The sequence below is a fragment of the Eulemur rufifrons genome, chromosome 7 (genome assembly GCF_041146395.1).
Source record: "Eulemur rufifrons isolate Redbay chromosome 7, OSU_ERuf_1, whole genome shotgun sequence".
NCBI classification, from domain to species: Eukaryota; Metazoa; Chordata; class Mammalia; order Primates; family Lemuridae; genus Eulemur; species Eulemur rufifrons.
The window spans coordinates 266,929,828-266,947,385 of record NC_090989.1 but is presented as its reverse complement, the minus strand read 5'-3'; the positions used below and the strand labels follow the sequence as shown (position 1 = coordinate 266,947,385).

At 40.6% G+C, this 17,558-nt stretch overlaps 1 protein-coding gene across 3 annotated transcripts; it reads left to right on the top strand.

Moving 5' to 3' along the window:
- Positions 1–241: 241 nt before the first annotated feature.
- On the top strand, positions 242–17,288 carry ZFP37 (ZFP37 zinc finger protein). 3 transcript variants are annotated; one of them, XM_069476684.1, is made up of 4 exons: positions 242–373; positions 6,150–6,231; positions 6,541–6,675; positions 15,730–17,288. In XM_069476684.1, exons 1-4 carry the CDS (start codon positions 242–244, stop codon positions 17,286–17,288), a joined length of 1,908 nt encoding a protein of 635 aa, XP_069332785.1. The 3 variants fall into 3 exon arrangements, with proteins under 3 accessions (XP_069332785.1, XP_069332784.1, XP_069332783.1); XM_069476683.1 differs by having other exon boundaries at positions 6,147–6,231; XM_069476682.1 differs by having other exon boundaries at positions 6,105–6,231.
- The last annotated feature ends 270 nt before the right edge of the window (positions 17,289–17,558 follow it).

The following is a 17,558-nucleotide window of genomic DNA, read 5'->3' as shown; positions in this document are numbered from 1 at the left end:
GAGGTGTCAGGGCCAGCGCTTTCCTGCAGTGAGTAACCCACTCGGGTTCCCACCCGCTCGCATCTCAGGACGCTCCAAGTACCCTCCTCGCCCCGCTCCGCCCCCGGAGCCGGTCCCTGGGGCTCCGCGTTTCCGCTGTACGGCGGGGCCTCTGCCAAGATGGCCGCCCCCGCGGGCCATCACCCCGGGCGCCGCCATCGCAGCCGCCGGACCAGCTGAGGCCGCGCTCGGGGCAGCCGCCATGTCGGTGTCCAGCTGCAGCCAGATTCTGACAAAGCCGGAGACCGTGGGCCGGAGGAGAAGTGCAGGAACGGCCGACAAGGCCAGACATCCACCGGAGATGGCTTTGTCCGAGCCCGGGGCTGGCGCCGCGGTAAGGGCTCTGATGAGGCGGGACGGTTTGGCGTCAGAGATGGTCTCACTGGGGGGGCGGTGATTGGAGGGTTATTGTAGTCTGTGACGATGGGTGATTTGGGAATTGACGGATGCTAGAGGGTCTTTTGGGAGGTCAGTATTCTGTGGGATCTGTGGGGTGGTGATGGGGGGAGGTGTGTGGGGGTCAGTGACTTAGTGTCTTGAGGGATCTGCGGAGATAACGATGGGGTGGCATCGGTGGCCGTCGCTGAAAATCAGGGTTTGGAAAGCTACGAGGATCCGAAGTGGGCCTTTGAAATGTGTCGGAGATTGGGAAGGTCTGTGGGGGTCCGCGGTTTGGGATGTCTTATGGGTGCCTGTGGTGGTTAGAGACTGGATTGTCAAAGAGGATCAGTGATGGTGATGTTTGTGGAAGTCTGGCAACGTCTTTGAGAGTTAGTGATTAGTGTGCTGCGATGAGTAATGGAAGAATCTGGGGCTCAGTAGGGGAATGGTGGTTGGTGGAATGTGGACAGTCAATGCTCAGGTGTCTCTGGGGGTGGTAGATGATTTGTATGTCATCTGGAGAGAAAAGGTAATTGGGGATTTATGCAGGTCAATGATTAAGTGGTGTGCAGGAGTCTTAACTGTGATTTCAATGATGAGGTGATTAGTAGGAATTAATGATTATAGGTCCTCTATGCTTCTGTGACTAGGAGCCTGAGAGGGTCGGGAATTTGGGGGGATTGCAGGATTTAGTCATTGAGGGTTCCATAGGGATCAGTGATTGGAGGTCTGTGGAAGCTAGTAATTGTTCTGTGGAGAATGGTAGTTGGGAACTTGGAGGAATTGGGGGAAGTTTGTGAAGGTTAGTGATTGAGGAGTATTTGGGTGTCAGTGATTGGAAACTTGTAGGAACAGACAGACTATAAGATAAGCACCTATTTTATGCCAGGGAGTGTTTTAAATGTTGGTGATACACTAGGAAACAGAGCCAGAGTCCCTGCCTCAATGTCTTCACATTCTAGAAATAGGAAAAAGATAATAAAAATATGAACAAATAAAACAATTCTGGCATTAATAAGTGCTATGAAGAAAGTAAAAAAGGATAATGTGGTAGAGAGAGATTGCAGGTAGAGTGGGTAGGCAGGTTAGCCGTGGAAAGCATTTCTGAGGAAATAACAGTTGGGTTGAGGCATAAATCATAATGAGGAGGCAGACATGCAGAAATCTGAAGAAAGAGTGTTTCAAGAAAAAGGAACATCAACTGCAAAGGACCTGAGGTAGGAGTGAACCTGGTGTGCTTAAAAAACAAAAGGAAGATTAGTGTAATTGGAGCATAGACAGAGGGAAAGTAGAAAGATGTAAAATCAGAGTGGTAGGAAAGTATCAGATCATGCAGGATCTTACTGGCTGGGGTAGGGATTTGGATTTTATTCTAGTTGCAGTGAGAAACCATTGACTTTAAGCAGGGGAGAGATCTGATCTGACTGATACTTTAAAAAGATTACCATGGCTACTCCATAGAAGATGGACTGCAGAGGGGCAAGAATAAGTGGAGGGAGGTCAGTTAAGAGTTTACTGCAATAGTCAAAAGCAAGGGATGATGATGGTTTAGAAGAGGGTCATAGCTGTGAAATGAAAAGAAATCAAATTCAAAATACATCTGGAAATGAGTCAAGAGGACTTACTGATGAGTTGATATGTAGCCTGAGGGAAGAGAAGAATCAAGATTTGCATACAGACTTTTGGCTGGAGGAGCTGGATGGATGGTGATCCCATTTTCTGATAAAGGGTAATGTTGGAGAAGACCAGGTTTGGTAGATGGAAATGGAATCCAGGTGGATGACAGTGGCTCTATATTTGCCATGTCAGGATGCCCATTATACCTCCAATTAAAGATATTGAGTAACCATTATATATATGAATATATTAATATGGAACTTAGGAGAGGTCTGGGCCAGGGAACCATATTTGAAAGACATCAGGATAAAGATGGTATTTAAGGCCATAATATTGGCTGAGATCACCTAGGAAGAGAAGGCAGATAGGGAAGAGAAATGGTCCAAGGACAGAGGCCTGAGTCAATCTGACATATAGAGGTCTGGTAGAGGGCAAAAAACAAGGAGAATGAGCAGTGGCCACTGAGATAAGAGAAAAACTGTGTAAGTATGGTGTCAAAGAAGCATAGAGAAGAAAGCTTTTCAAGACAATGAGAGTAATCAATTATGCCGTGTGCTCTTTTGGGTCCCAAAGTATGACTAGAAAGTATTTAACTTTGCAAAGATAGCGCTCCTTCAATGGAAGGATGGGAGTAAAATCCTGTTGGAGTGAGTTGAAAGAATGGGAGGTAATGAAGTATAAACAGTAAGTATAGACAACACTTATGCAGAGTTTTGCTGGAAAAGGAAGCAGAGAAATGGACATTAGATAGGATGTGAAATCAAGAGGGAGTTTTCTTCAGATGAATGATGTTAAGGCAACTTTGTATACTAATAGGAATGATTCAGTAGAAAGGGAGAACTAGACGTTACAAAAGAGAAAGGTAATTACAGAGTGAAGTCCTTGGGAAGGCAGTTGGGGATGGGATCAAGAGCACAAACGGAGAAACTTAAATGAGAGAAAAGAAGACTTTTTCCATTTTCAACAGAAGGGAAGGTATATTATACATGGGCTTAGAAACAGGATGGTGGAATTAGTGGCAACAAGGCAAGATCATTTTTGTCCATTTGCATTTGTTTTCTCTTTAAAGTATAAGGCAAATTCATTAGCCTGGGTGTGGGAAAGGTGGAGATTGCAGATTAGAGATTTCAGAGAGAAAGAGGAGAAGGTTTGAAATGATCATATTGGAAAGAGGAAAGGTGAATTTTCCAGGGATAAGTAGTAGGATTGCTGACAATGTTCGATGCCCATTTGAGATACGTGTTATAAATATAAAGTGCTAGGCAGCACAGTTTGATTTTTCTCTTGCAATGTTCAGCTTCAAGTTTGCAGGCAGAGATTAAGAAGAGACTTGGGTTTAACCAAGGTTGAGGCTTTGATAGATGAATATGGCAGAGCAAAGGAGAGGCAAAGAAGTTAAATCTTTAAAGTTTTCAATGGAGTGTGTATGGTACTAGACCAGGGAATCTAAACAAGAAAGCAAACAAGCAAGGCTATGTGCAGGTGGAAGATTGTGAAAAAGTGGTTAGGATCAGTGGATCAGAGGGCTCAATGAGTTGGGAGAATTACTGGAGTGAAAGTACTAGAGAAAGTGAGCTGGCAGGATAAGTAATGAGGTCAGAGGGCAGAATGTTTTAAGTAGAGACCACTAAGTGATATAGTGATGACAAGATGTAAGATGTGGATGAGCAATGAGTAGGTGGCTGAACTGGGGTTAAAGAAAAGATTGTTGGCACCAAGAAAGAGAAAACTGCTACTCTTAGGCCTGCTTGGAAGGTTGAATTTTTGCTGACATCTGGGAAATTAGATTTCAGAAGGGTTCCCACCATCCCCAGAACTGTTAAGAGTGGCTCCCTGTGCCTAAAGTACATAAACAATGTGGTTTCTACTGAATACCTGCTTTCCTTCTTGGAGTTGGGATTTTTGGTACATGCAAGCAGAGGTTGCCTACATGACCAGTCCCCAGTGAAACCCTTGGGCACTGAGTCTCTAATGAGTTTCCTTGGTAGATAACATTTCACATGTGTTGTTATAACATACTTCTGGAGGAATTAAGCATGTGCTGTGTGACTCCACTGGGATAGGATTCTTGGATGCTTGTGCTTGGTTTCCTCTGGACTTCATCCCATGCTGATTAGCTGATTTTGCTATGTGTCTTTCGCTGTAATAAATCATAGCTGTGAATACAACTACATGCTCAGTCCTGTGAGCCTTCCTAGCAAATCATCGGACTAAGCAGGGCTTACGGGTTAAAATCTGGTGAAGCTCTGAACAAGCTAGGGGCAATTAAGGAAGAATGAGAAATGGTTGAAAGTAATCATTTATCCCATCTTTAGACACTAAGGTATATGGATAATGGGAAAAAATGAAAAAAGACAGATAACCTCCACTTGAGGCTATTGTAAGGAAGCAGGATCTTCAGGAGACTGGTAGATTTTAGTTAAAGCATGCAAGAGAAGGGAATGGCTAAAGAGGTTTAGGGTGGAGTGGGGCTTACTGGCAGTGATTAGCATTTCTGTAAAGGCCACTGTTTGAGAGTTCTGTTGCTATCAGTGATTGGGGGTTGAAAGGATAAGGGATTTGGGGTGATATGGGAGATAGGGATCTGTGTGTCCTGTGGGTATCAACGGTCGAGGAACCAGTGGGTACATGTGATTGGAGTGTCTCTGGGGAAAATTAATGGGAAGATCTGCTGCTGCTAGTGTTTGGGAGGTTTGTTGGAGTCAGTGATTTTGGAATTATAGGTTCAGTGATTAGGGAAGTCTGAACTGGTTCAGTGATTGGGAGGCCAGTGACAATCAATGATGGAAGCTTATTAGAAGTCAGTGACTGGAGGTCTGCAGGGCTACATTGATGACATATATGGATAATTGACTTATGGTCTGTGGGGTAAGGGATTATCTTTAAATGTTAATCAAGCATGTTTTAATGTATATTTATTAATATCAAAATTTTCTAATAGCAGTGTTGTCCTCCTGTCACCTGCCTAATAAGAGAACTTTAACATGCTTTAATTTCTCCTCTACCCTAAACCCTTCCCATTTATAGTTCTGCTTATTTTTCTTACAACATACCCCTTAATGTTAGGATACTTTCATAACAGTTGCACAAGCACATTATCAAGGTACTTAGCTTTGACTAAACATTTGACTGGTTTTATTATTCACAGCTCTCTCTTGTATATTAAGTCTTTCCCAATTTTGAAATTTTTATTCTGATCCACTTTTACTTCTTTTAAAGAAATCTTTCTTTTCTTCTCTTCGTTTTCCTCCTCCTCCTTCCCTCTCTTCCCCTCTCTTCTCTCCTTCTTTATTTCTAAAGTATATAAGTAGTATACTTTCTGCATTGTTACATGCCTAAAATATCTTACTTTTGTTGCCAAATATAAATGATTTTTTGATTGGTTATAAAAACCAAGGGTCTCAATTCTTCTACTGCAGAACTCTGTAAACTCTAAATACTACTCCATAGCCTTTTAGTGTCCATTGCTGTAGAAGGAAAGATTCTGTTTCTCTCTTTCTTTCTTTCTTTCTTTTTTTTTTTGGTTAATCATCTTTCTCTCTAATGTTTGTATGATTTTATCCTTTTGAATGAACAAATTCACAATGAGGATATTTCCTTTTTTGTTTTTCAGACAGAGTCTCGCTCTGTCTCCCAGGCTAGAGAGCTGTGGCATCAGCCTAGCTCACAGCAACCTCAAACTCCTGGGCTCAAGCGATCCTCCTGCCTCAGCCTCCCAAGTAGCTGTGACTACAGGTGTGCACCACCATGCCCAGCTAATTTTTTCTATTTTTAGTAGAGATGGGGTGTTGCTCAGGCTGGTCTCAAACTCCTGACCTCAAGTGATCCTCCTGCCTCAGCCTCCCAGGGTGCTAGGATTACAGGCATGAGCTACTGCACCTAGCTGAGATATTTCTTAATATGTTTTTTTTTTTTTCAAAACAAAATGCAAAATTGGGCAGACAGTAGGTATCCTGTGTAACATCATGATGAACAGTGAGTCATCAAGGTAAGAACAAATATTATCTTCTCCAAGTCACTCACTGAACATGGATAACATTAGACTAAATAGGAATATGCTATTACAGGGATCAGTAACATTCAAAGATGTGACTATGGCCTTTACCCAGAAGGAATGGGAGCAACTGGATCCTACTCAGAAGAACCTGTACAAGGATGTGATGCTGGAGAACTACAGCAACTTAGCCTCAATGGGTAAGTATAATTTCCTTCATAATTCGAAATGTTTCCACTGTGATACTTACTCTCTGAAGTCCTTGATAAGTTTGGCCTTGATTTTTATGGGTCAAAGAGTTTTAATCCCTTTTGGATATTAGGCAGGATATTTTTGCCCCTGCTTCTGAGATGAAAGGTCTACTCAATTGAGGTAGAGGCGTATATGCATTGTGAAACTTCAGAAGTCATGTATTCTTTAGCCTTTAAAGGCTCTGAAGTGCAAATGCTAGGGTTTGATTTCTGGGAAGGTTGTTCTAACATTCAATTTCTGCCATTTCTCCTGGGCAGGGTATCAAGCTCCAAAACCAGACATGATCTCCAAGTTGGAAAAAGGAGAAGAGCCATGGTTGGGGAAGGGGAAAAGGCCCAGTCAGGGTCGTTCAAATAAAAAAGCAAGACCCAAGCAAATAGGAACCAATGGAAGTAAGTTTCTAGTTTCTTGGGGGTAACTTTAGAATTCTTCAAAAAATAATTTATTCTTAAATTCTTTTTTTTGAGACAGGGTATTGCTCTGTTGTCTGGGCTAGAGTGCAGTGGTGTCATCATAGCTCACCACAAACTCAAGCTCCTGGGCTCAAGTGATCCTCCTGCCTCAGCCTCCCAAAGTGTCTTAAATTCTTCTTACCAATCATAGATCTTTCTTTCTTAACTAGGAAATAACAGTAGAAAAATATCAGCATCTCCTGGGGGAAAAAGAGTTCAAACTACAAAGATTCTCTAACATTAGAGATTCTAATATCTCCTCCTTCTGTGAACTTGTCTACATGAGAGGTTCTCATGTGAGGTTCACTATAGTAGTGAGCCAGTGTTAATTAAGCGAGTGTGGTTATACCACTTATCTTGGTCAGCTTTGACTAAGGTTTGCTCTGAATGACCCCCAAATCTTAGTGACTTATAACAAGAAAGTTTTATTTCTTGCTCAAGCTGAAGCCCTATCCCACATTATCTTATTTGACTATCTATGCTAAAAGAGCATCCTCCACTTGTCAAATTCTAGTTTTATGGCAGAGGGAGAAAAGGATATAACTCGTAAAAATCACTGCTTGGAAGTATGGATATCCCTTTTAGCTCACATTTTACTGTTCAGACCAGGCCACCTGGCTACTCCTGATTTTAACAGGATAGGAATATATAATCGTTCCACAAGGAGGGGTGCTACAATTCGTATGGCCATATATTTGGGAGAGGCTGGGAGGTGTAATCCTTCTACAGGGAATAATAATACAGCCTATTGCACTAGTCAGATTGTGGTAAGAGAAAAGGTGAAAACCAGGGCTGTAAACCTTTGGTACCAGTCCCTCAGATGCCTAACCAACACCTCTGTATAGCCACCTGTCCTTATCCATGTGCTCCACTGCTCAATTTTCATAAAGAGCAGTGACCTCTCTTAGCTGTTCTTTTAATCCCATTCCTGTTTACCTTATCTGAAGCAGTGCTTTTTTTTAAAGCCTCCTTTTCCTAATATCCTCAGTTTTTCTCCTTTCCTTCACTAACACTCCAAGGCCCCAGGGTACCAAGTTGTCTTCTATGTATTCAGACATTCTTAGATCTGTCCTCTTTCCAAATCTCTTGGCATTATGCTCCTACCTTGAATTACTTTTCATTTCTGTCCTTTCACTATGAAATTCTCTAGACCCATGGTCTATAACACATCATCATTTCCATTTTCTCCTTAACCTCTGCAGTCAAATCCCACAGAATTTATGCCTCTTTGTAAATTTCTGACTTTAAAGTCTTCACTGCTTACCTTCCAATACATACTTTAATAGTTTTGATTAGCCTGAAAGTGTTCTCCCACCTAACTTGAATTGCACAATTTGAATCAGATCTTATCCTCTGTTTCTAAGGGCTTCTTTACCATTTACTCACGAGCTGCTCTTCCTTCTTACTTTGTTGAGGTGTCCCTAAGGTTTTGTCTTCTACGGTCTGTTCTTTCTTTCTATTGTATTTCCCTCAAAGGGAATTATGCAATTAATTATTATTAATTATGCAAAGACAAGGTATTTCTTTTATACTGATGACTTCCAAATGGACATCTCCAATTCCTTTATTTTTATTTTTTTATGTCAGAATATTAAAGGAGTACAAACATTTAGGTTACATACATTGCCTTTGCACTGTCCAAGTCAGAGATGCAAGTGTGCTTATCCCCCAGTGTGCACCTCATCCATTAGGTGTGAATATACCCATCATCTCCTCCCCCCACCTGCTCGACAGCTACTGAATGTTACTTCTATATGTGCACATAAGTGTTGATCAATTAGTACCAATTTGATGGAACCAGAGAAGACTCCGTATAGCTATTTGCAACCTTAAACAAAAAGAACAAATTGGGAGGGATCAATTTACCAGACTTCAAGCTATACTACAAGGCTATAATAACCAAAACAGCATAGTATTGACATAAGAACAGAGACATAGACCAATGGAACAGGACTGAGAACCCAGAGATAAATATGGGTATATGTGGTACTTGTTTTTCCATTCTTGTGATACTTCACCTAGGATAACGGGTTCCAGCTTCATCCAGGATAATACAAGAGGTGTTAGTGCACCATTGATTTCTGTGGCTGAGTAGTATTCCATGGTGTACATACACTACATTTTATTAATCCACTCAGGTATTGATGGGCACTTGGGTTGTTTCCACATCTTTGCAATTGTGAATTATGCTGCTATGAACATTCTAGCGTAGATGTCTTTATTATAGAATACTTTTTTTTCTTTGGGTAGATGCCCAGTAGTGGGATAGCTAGATCAAATGGTAGTTCTACTTTTAGTTCTTTGAGGTATTTCCATGTTACTTTGCATAGACTCATTTGCAGTCCCACCAGCAGTGTATGAGTGTTCCTATCTCTCCTCATCCATGCCAACATTTATTGTTTTGGGACTTTTTGATAAAAGCCATTCCCACTGTAGTTAAGTGATATCTCACTGTGGGTTTGATTTGCATTTCCCTGATGATTAGAGATGTTGAGCATTTTTTCATATGTTTCTTGGGCATTAGTCTATCTTCTTTTGAAAAGTTTCTGTTCATGTCCTTTGCCCACTTTTTAATGGGGTTGTTTGATTTTTTTCTTGCTGATTTTCCTGAGTTCTATATAGATTCTAGTTATCAGCCCTTTATCAGTTGTATAGCATGCAAATATTTTCTCCCATTCTGTAGGTTGTCTGTTTGCTCTAGTGACAGTTTCTTTGGCTGTGCAGAAGCTTTTTAATTTGATCAGGTCCCATTTATTTATTTTTATTGTTGCTGTGATTACTTTTGGGGTCTTCCTCATAAATTCTTTGCCTAGGCCTATGTCTATAAGAGTTTTTCCAGCATTTTCTTCCAGAATTCTTATGGTTTTATGCCTGTTATCCATCATGAGTTGAATTTTGTGAGAGGTGAGAGGTCTGGATCCTGTTCCAGTCTTCTACATGTGGCTATCCAATTTTCCCAACACCATTTATTGACTAGAGATTTTTTCCCCCAGTGTATGTTGTTCACTGCTTTGTCAAAGGTTCGATGGCTATATCAGGATGGTTTTATATCCAGGTTCTCAGTTATGTTCCATTGGTCTATGTCTCTATTCTTGTGCCAGTACCATGCTGTTTTGGTTACTACATCCTTGTAGTATAGCTTGAAATCTGTTAAATTGATGCCTCCCAATCTGTTCCTTTTGCTTAAGGTTGCTTTAGCTATGTAGGGTCTTCTCTGGTTCCATACAAAGCATAGAATTATTTTTTCTAGACCTGAAAAAAATGATGTTGGTATTTTAATAAGGATTGAATTGAATCTGTAGATCATTTTGGGTAGTACAGACATTTTAAAGATGTTGATTCTGCTGATCCGTGAGCATGGTATGTTTTTCCATCTGTTTACGTCCTCTACTATTTCCTTTCTTAGTGTTTCATAGTTCTCCCTGTAGAGGTCTTTCACCTCCTTAGTTAAATATATTCCTAGGTATTTTATTTTCTTTGTTGCTATTATGAAAGGTATTGAGTTTTTGATTTGGTTCTCAGGTTGACTGTTGTTGGTGTATATGAATGCTACTGATTTGCATACACTGATTTTGTAACCTGAGACTTTGCTGAATTTATTTATCAATTCCAGTAGTCTCTTGGCAGAATCTTTGGGGTTTTCTAGATATAAGATCATATCATCGGCAAAGAAGGATAGTTTGACCTCTTCTGCCCCCATTTGGATGCCCTTGATTTCCTTCTCTTGTCTGATTGGTCCGGCTAGGACTTCCAGCACTATGTTGAATAGAAGTAGTGATAGAGGGCAACCTTGTCTGGTTCCAGTTCTAAGCGGAAATGCTTTCGATTTTTCCCCATTTGGTATGATGTTGGCTGTGGGTTTGTCATATATGGCTTTTATAATTTTGAGGTTAAGTCCCTTCTATGCCTATTTTGTTAAGCATTCTTATCATAAAAGGATGCTGAATTTTGTCAAATGCTTTTTCTGTGTCTATTGAGAGGATCATATGGTCTTTGTTTTTACTTCTGTTTATGTGGTGAATTACATTTATAGATTTGTGTATGTTGAACCATCCCTGCATCTCTAGGATGAAGCCCATTTGGTCATGATGGATTATTTTTTTGATGAGCAGCTGAATTCAATTTGCTAGGATTTTATTGAGAATTTTTGCATCTACATTCATAAGGAATATTGGCCTGTAGTTTTCTTTTTTTGTTGAGTCCTTTCCTGGTTTTTGTATCAGGGTAATGTTATGTAAAACATGGTAGGGAGGATTCCTTCCTTCTTGATGTTGTGGAACAATTTCTGCAGGATAGGCACCAGTTCTTCTTTGTATTTCTGGTAGAATTCCTGTATGATGAGTCAATAAATTCAGTAAAAGGGCATGCAAATTGATCTTCCTGTCAGTAGGTGGTGTTTGCCAGCAGTAAAAAGCTGCAATGTTGTTTTTGGATCCTGTGACCAGCTCTAGTTCCTCAGGAGACACATTCTAATGCCCCAGGTGGTGGGTGGGGCCCTGGAACTTCCAGCTGTGTCCTTATTCTCCACCTCAAAAGGGGCAACTGGGGGAGTGAGGCTGGACATGGCTGTGTTGGGTGAGCTTGCCCTCAAGCTTCGTAAATGTTTTTAGCAGGGTTCAAAGGTCTGTTCTTAGCCTCTGTGCAAAACTGTCAGGGAGGCACTGAAGTGGCCCCATTCAACCAAAAAGTCTGTGTGTGGAGGCAGGGCGGTCTGAGACCCAAAATCTGGCAGTCTGGAGCAGGCTTCACTCCTTTCCACCCTCCTCTATTCTGCTATTTCTCCTGGGCCTCTGTGGGCAGGCAGGACCTCAATCCAGCTGAGTTCCCCAACAACTGTGATGCAGGCTGGGAGGTTCCCTATCCAGGATCCCAGCTTGAACTAGGATTGCAGCCCTCCCATGGGAGGAGGGTTACCCCGTGAGCATGCTGCAGCTAGAACCCACTCTGCATTCTCACCCCTAATCTGCCCCTGCAGGCACCCACACCTTGTGAGACTAATTCACAAATATCCCCTCTGTGCCCCTGGTCAATGCGATTGAGACCTGCATGTACAGGATCTGGCCTGTGGGTCCATCCCCCGGGCCCTGAAGATCAAACCCTGACCATGCCAGGGAGAAGGATACTGGTCCCAAGTCTCTCTTACAAGGTGCCCAAGCTGATTCAATATCCCTCCACCTAGGGCTATGTCCAGCTCTGCTGGAGTCACCAGGCAAGCAGCACCAAGGAGTGCCAGCAGGCAGGTAGCTCACAGTCTGAGCACCCCTCAGTCTACTTCAGGACCCCCGAAAGAAAGGTCTGAGCCCTGTTCCCTGTGGAAATGTCTGTGTGGTGATTCATTTGTCTCTCTTGGCAGCTGCAGATAGGGGAGGGGAAGGGGCAAAAAAAGTCTAGGTAGAGGAAAGTCCACCCTCTGGTCATCTCCAACCATTTCTCTGGGATGCAGTCTGCCCAGAATGATAGGGTTCTGGAGTCACACAGATCACGTGGGACCCACTGGACCCCTGTGGCTCCTGCAGTCTGGTCTGCAGTTGGGAAATGTCTATGTCAGGATGAGCAAGGTGGAACCTGAGGTGTTGAGGCCCCCTGGGGAGAGCAAAAGTGCCCAGTGGGTAGAGAAGCGATATGGTGCCTGCCATCCAGCTCAGGTCTGTGGGGCAGTAGGCATCCTGGGGGATGGGGGTGAAAGCCTGGTGCCCTGTCTGGAAGAAACTCTCCACTCACTGGCTGCAGCAGTCTCTGGGCTTGCTTTGGCAGAAGGATTCTCCAGCAGCTTGTGAGCCTACCAACAGTCCAAGATGAGAGGGAGGGTGATGTTAGCTAATCCACCTACCCTTCTTGGTGGTCTCTGAGCCTCTCTGGGCTTAATTCCTGCCAGTTCCTTTCTCCTTCCAGTTCTGCTCCACAACCTCTTCCTGTGGAGTCTCCTGTAGGTACAGGCACCCTTCCTTCAGACCCTCGATGTCTGTCTGTCTGTTTTTTCTATTTCATCTAAAATTTCTCCTTCTCACAGAGACGCTCTGGTCCGTGGTGTCTTTGGTCTGCTATCTTGTCCTGTTTCCTCCAATGCCTTTATATTTGACCTGCTTGCATGACACTTCATTCTTAGGGTGTCAGAAATTGAAAGCATTATCTTTCTTCCTAAATAGAGGTTACTTTCACCTTCCTATTTTTAGTCTACTCTAATTTAGGCCTGTCCCCTATAAAATGACTATCCTGACCTAAGTTTCTCTTTGTTTGTTTTTCTCAATTCTCATTAACATCACACAAATCAGATTTCTCTCATACCTAAATTGCTCTAATATTTAGGCAGATTTGTTAAATTCATCTTTTCCTAATTCATCTTAAATGTTACCACCAAGCATTAAAATATTTAATTATTATTTATGTCAGTATAGTCCCCAAATTAGCTGAAATTTGCTGTATCTTTTTAAGTTTCTTCTGACCCTTAATTGTTCAAGGGCCCCTGAATTTACTGAGAACAGAGGAACCAGTCCTTCAAATGAAAAATGAAGAGATTCCATGGAGTTTCTGATCCATCCATTAATGGCTCCAGTTTTGGCCATCCTTACTTTTTCTCTTTTTGGTTCAGGTTCTTATATAGTACTTGGAGGTTCTTCAAGGAAAGAGTATTCTATCTCCTCCAGTGATTTTCTGGGCCTAATGAGCTACATACTTAAGTTTCTGAAGTCACAGTTGTTTTAGCTTAAAGTTTATGTTTTAGTTACTGTCTCAAATTCAGGAAATTCTTCCATCCTTAATCTAATACTCTGCCAGACACCAATGTTCTCTAGTATTTACCCTATTATTGTATCAATTAACTAGTCCAAATTCTCCTCCGTTCCCTCATGGTATATTTCTCCTGTAGTGCTTTATCTTTCCTGCTGGCAGATGTCAGTTGGGACCAGCCTAATACATCATTATAAGAGGTTCTTATAATGTTACATGTCAAAGAGAAAGGTTTAGTTTTGATTCCTTTCTTCCCAAAAGGAAATTTGCCTCCATCTTTCCCATAATACTTGGGCATTGGAAGACACAGCTTTGTCATGCTACCTAAAAGTCTCTGTTATACTCTCTCCCAGGGTACTGCATCACTTAAAATTTATTAAGTGAAAAAGTAGCCAGCAACTCCAGTTGTCTAAGCTTTTTATTATATCTAAACTTCCAAAAGCTGATCTTCTACTCTGTAGGAATTTATTCCTTAAATGTTCCCCATAAAAGTAATAGTATTTCCTGACTGTTTGTTCAGATACCATAACTCTTTTCTGTTTGAGTCCAATTTTCACTTTCTGTCTTTTCCTTTACCACCAAGGTGTCTATTTACTTTCTGTCTCTTTCTTTGTGAAATCATGGGAACTCTTATATCTGCTTCTCTCTATGACTCTGTTTAATTCTCATGCTGAAGCTTTTTCTGCTTTTTCATGTATATAGCTGAAAAAGGACACCTTTAAATAGCAGCCCCAGGTCTTAATTTTATAAGTTCTTATACATGTAATATCCATCACTAGCTAAGAGATGCCTTTGAATTTCAGTTCCAGAGTCTTAGGAGAAAGAATATTAGACTACCTGTTGTTTACCACTTTCCAATCAATTATTTTCAGCCATAAGTTGGATCACATGGTACAAACATGGCTGTCTGCACTGTTCAATGTAGATAGTGGTCTCGGAGAAGGGAATCAGGGGTTGAGAAGACATGTCAAAATGTATAATTGAATTATGTGTGGAGGAAAGAATATTAGCAACCACTTAGAGCTGGGAATAAACTTAAAATTTATACTTGGCAATTGGAATGACCTGACAAAGACAAAGATGTACTCCATAGTAAACTGTTGGAAAACAGGTGTACATGTACACTATAAATCAGATAATGTAAAGTTTGTTTGCTGTGATAATTACTGTGAATTTTGTCATTTGATAACAGCATCAAGGAGCTTAGAGAAACTGTAGGCATTTTTTTAGTACAGAGATATCATTATTTTATTGGTCATAGGTAGTAGCATTGGAAAGGAAAAGGTCTGCCAGCAGGAAAAGATATAAAGCACTACAAGAGAAATTCACCATGAGCAGTGAAAAGGTGGGACCTTTTCTTACTTTTTCCTTCAGCTACTTGTTAGCTCTACAGATTCCTTGGTAGACTCTTTTATTTTCTCCTTTCTGGCTCTTTTGGATACAATAATAAAAATTTACTTTAGCTAGCCCACATGAATAGAGGAATTTATGATAAGGACATGAGTGTATCCATTATAACCTAAGGACATATATTTCAGCCAAACCTCACCAGGGACTAGAACCAGGAACTGGGATGCCATTGGGAATTATGCAAATGATCTATTTGAGGACACACAGTCTTATGTTTCTGCTTCTTTATGTGTGTTTGTTTCATTCTCTGGACTGATGAGCTTTCTCTTTACACAGGGAAAGTATGGCTTTACTATTAGTAGTACCTGCTTTATATTATTTTTAAATTTAAACACTGAGGGGAGACTAACTAGAGTCTAAATTTTTAGGAGGAAGAATCTTATTGGACATCTTGGTTTCAGCCAGATATGTCTTCAACTGTGACCATGAACAGTTGGAGTAATACAGTATAGGCTGCAGTAGACAAATACTATGGGCAGGTTAGCAGTTATCAATCAGAGTTGGGCAGCTTGGGCTGAGGAGAAACCTCAAAAAGTGTTAACTACAATAATATCCTCTTTTGACTTCATATGTTCTCTTCACTGCTCTTTGTGTTTATTTCATCTTCTATTCCAGGTTGCAAATTCATATTTTTAAACAACCAAAGCTGTTGTCAATTTTCTTTCCCTCTTTTTACTACAGCATTTTCCCCATCAAGTTCAAGAGGATAGGATCATTTGGCCTTGACATTTCATTCATTTTGGGATACTAGGCTTGAATAAAGATTCAACCCCACAACAGATCATTTCTTTATAAGTTTTATTGTAACAGGTGAGAGTATAAAAATTCACAAGAATGTCTCGTTTAATTCCATTTTAGAACAAGTCCAGCAAGATGATGATCAACTTGACAGTAACCAGAAATCTCGAAACAAAGTCCTCAGGGAAGTTGCAATCAAGAAGAAAACTCTGACTAAGAAGAAAAGTAGTGAGTGTGGTTCATTGGGGAAAAAAAATAACATGAGTACAAAATATGTTCCTTCAAAAAAACGGTTGCTTAAATTTGATTCACGTGGAAAGAGCTTGAAACAGAATGTAGACTTACCTGATCATATAAGAAACCGTGCAAAAAAGAAACCTGATACAGCTAAAGAACAGAGGAAGTCATTCAGCCATAGCTTATCTGATACAAAGAAAATCAAAAAACAAACTGGAAAGAAACATGAGAAATTATCCAACCATAAGTCATCTGACAAGTGTGAAAAAACTCAAAGTGGCAAGAAACATGAGAAATTATGTCATCGTAGCTCATCCCATGCTAAGCAGGACAAAATTCAAACTGGAGAGAAACATGACAAATCATCCAGGCTTCGCTCATCTACTAAGAACAACAAAACTCAGGCTTCTGTGAAGCCCTATGAATGTAATCAATGTGGGAAAGTTCTCAGCCATAAACAAGGACTCATTGACCATCAGAGAATTCATACTGGGGAGAAACCATTTGAATGTAATGAATGTGGGATAGCCTTTAGCCAAAAGTCACACCTTGTTGTACATCAGAGAACACACACTGGAGAAAAACCATATGAATGTATTCAGTGTGGCAAAGCCCATGGTCATAAACATGCTCTCACTGACCATCTAAGAATTCATACTGGTGAAAAGCCCTATGAATGTACTGAATGTGGGAAAACCTTCAGCCACAGCTCAAACCTTATGCAACATGTGAGATCTCATACAGGTGAGAAGCCCTATGAATGTAAGGAATGTGGAAAATCGTTTAGGTATAACTCATCTCTTACTGAACATGTAAGAACTCATACAGGTGAAATACCATATGAATGCAATGAATGTGGAAAAGCCTTTAAGTATAGCTCATCTCTTACTAAACATATGAGAATTCATACAGGTGAGAAACCTTTTGAATGTAATGAATGTGGAAAAGCTTTCAGCAAGAAGTCACACTTCATTGTACATCAAAGAACTCATACTAAGGAGAAACCTTATAAATGTAATGAATGTGGAAAAGCCTTTGGACATAGCTCATCGCTTACTTACCATATGAGAACTCATACAGGTGAAAGTCCCTTTGAATGTAATCAATGTGGAAAGGCCTTTAAACAAATCGAAGGCCTTACTCAACATCAGAGAGTTCATACTGGGGAAAAACCCTATGAGTGTAAGGAGTGTGGGAAATCCTTTAGCCAAAAGTCACACCTCATTGTACATCAAAGAACTCATACAGGAGAGAAACCCTACGAATGTAATGAATGTGGAAAAGCCTTCAATGCAAAGTCACAACTTGTTATACATCAGAGATCCCACACTGGAGAAAAACCCTATGAATGTAATGAATGTGGAAAAGCCTTCAAACAAAATGCATCCCTTACCAAACATGTGAAAACTCATTCAGAAGAAAAATCTCATGAGAGAAATTAATGTAAGAAATCTGCTAACTAAACTTAAAGTTTTGTTTAACTTTGGAAATATTCTGAACTTAAAGAATGTCAGAAAGCCTTTAACAAGAAGTCACACCTCGTAACACATGAGAAAATTTGAAAATCGGTCTTCACATAGAAGTGATGGATGGAAACAAGGGTTTAAACTTGATATTAAAATGTTTATAGAAAACAATGTTTTGAAAATGCTCAATTATTTAAATGTTCTACATGTTCAGATTGATGTATAAAGCTTCAAAAAGTTGTCAAT

Excerpts from the sequence above, each read along its gene's own strand:
- ZFP37 (XM_069476682.1), top strand. The coding sequence starts at position 242 with ATGTCGGTGTCCAGCTGCAGCCAGATTCTGACAAAGCCGGAGACCGTG. Across the intron at positions 6,232-6,540 it reads CAGCAACTTAGCCTCAATGG|GGTATCAAGCTCCAAAACCA; the intron begins GTAAGTATAATT and ends TCTCCTGGGCAG. Across the intron at positions 6,676-15,729 it reads GCAAATAGGAACCAATGGAA|AACAAGTCCAGCAAGATGAT; the intron begins GTAAGTTTCTAG and ends ATTCCATTTTAG.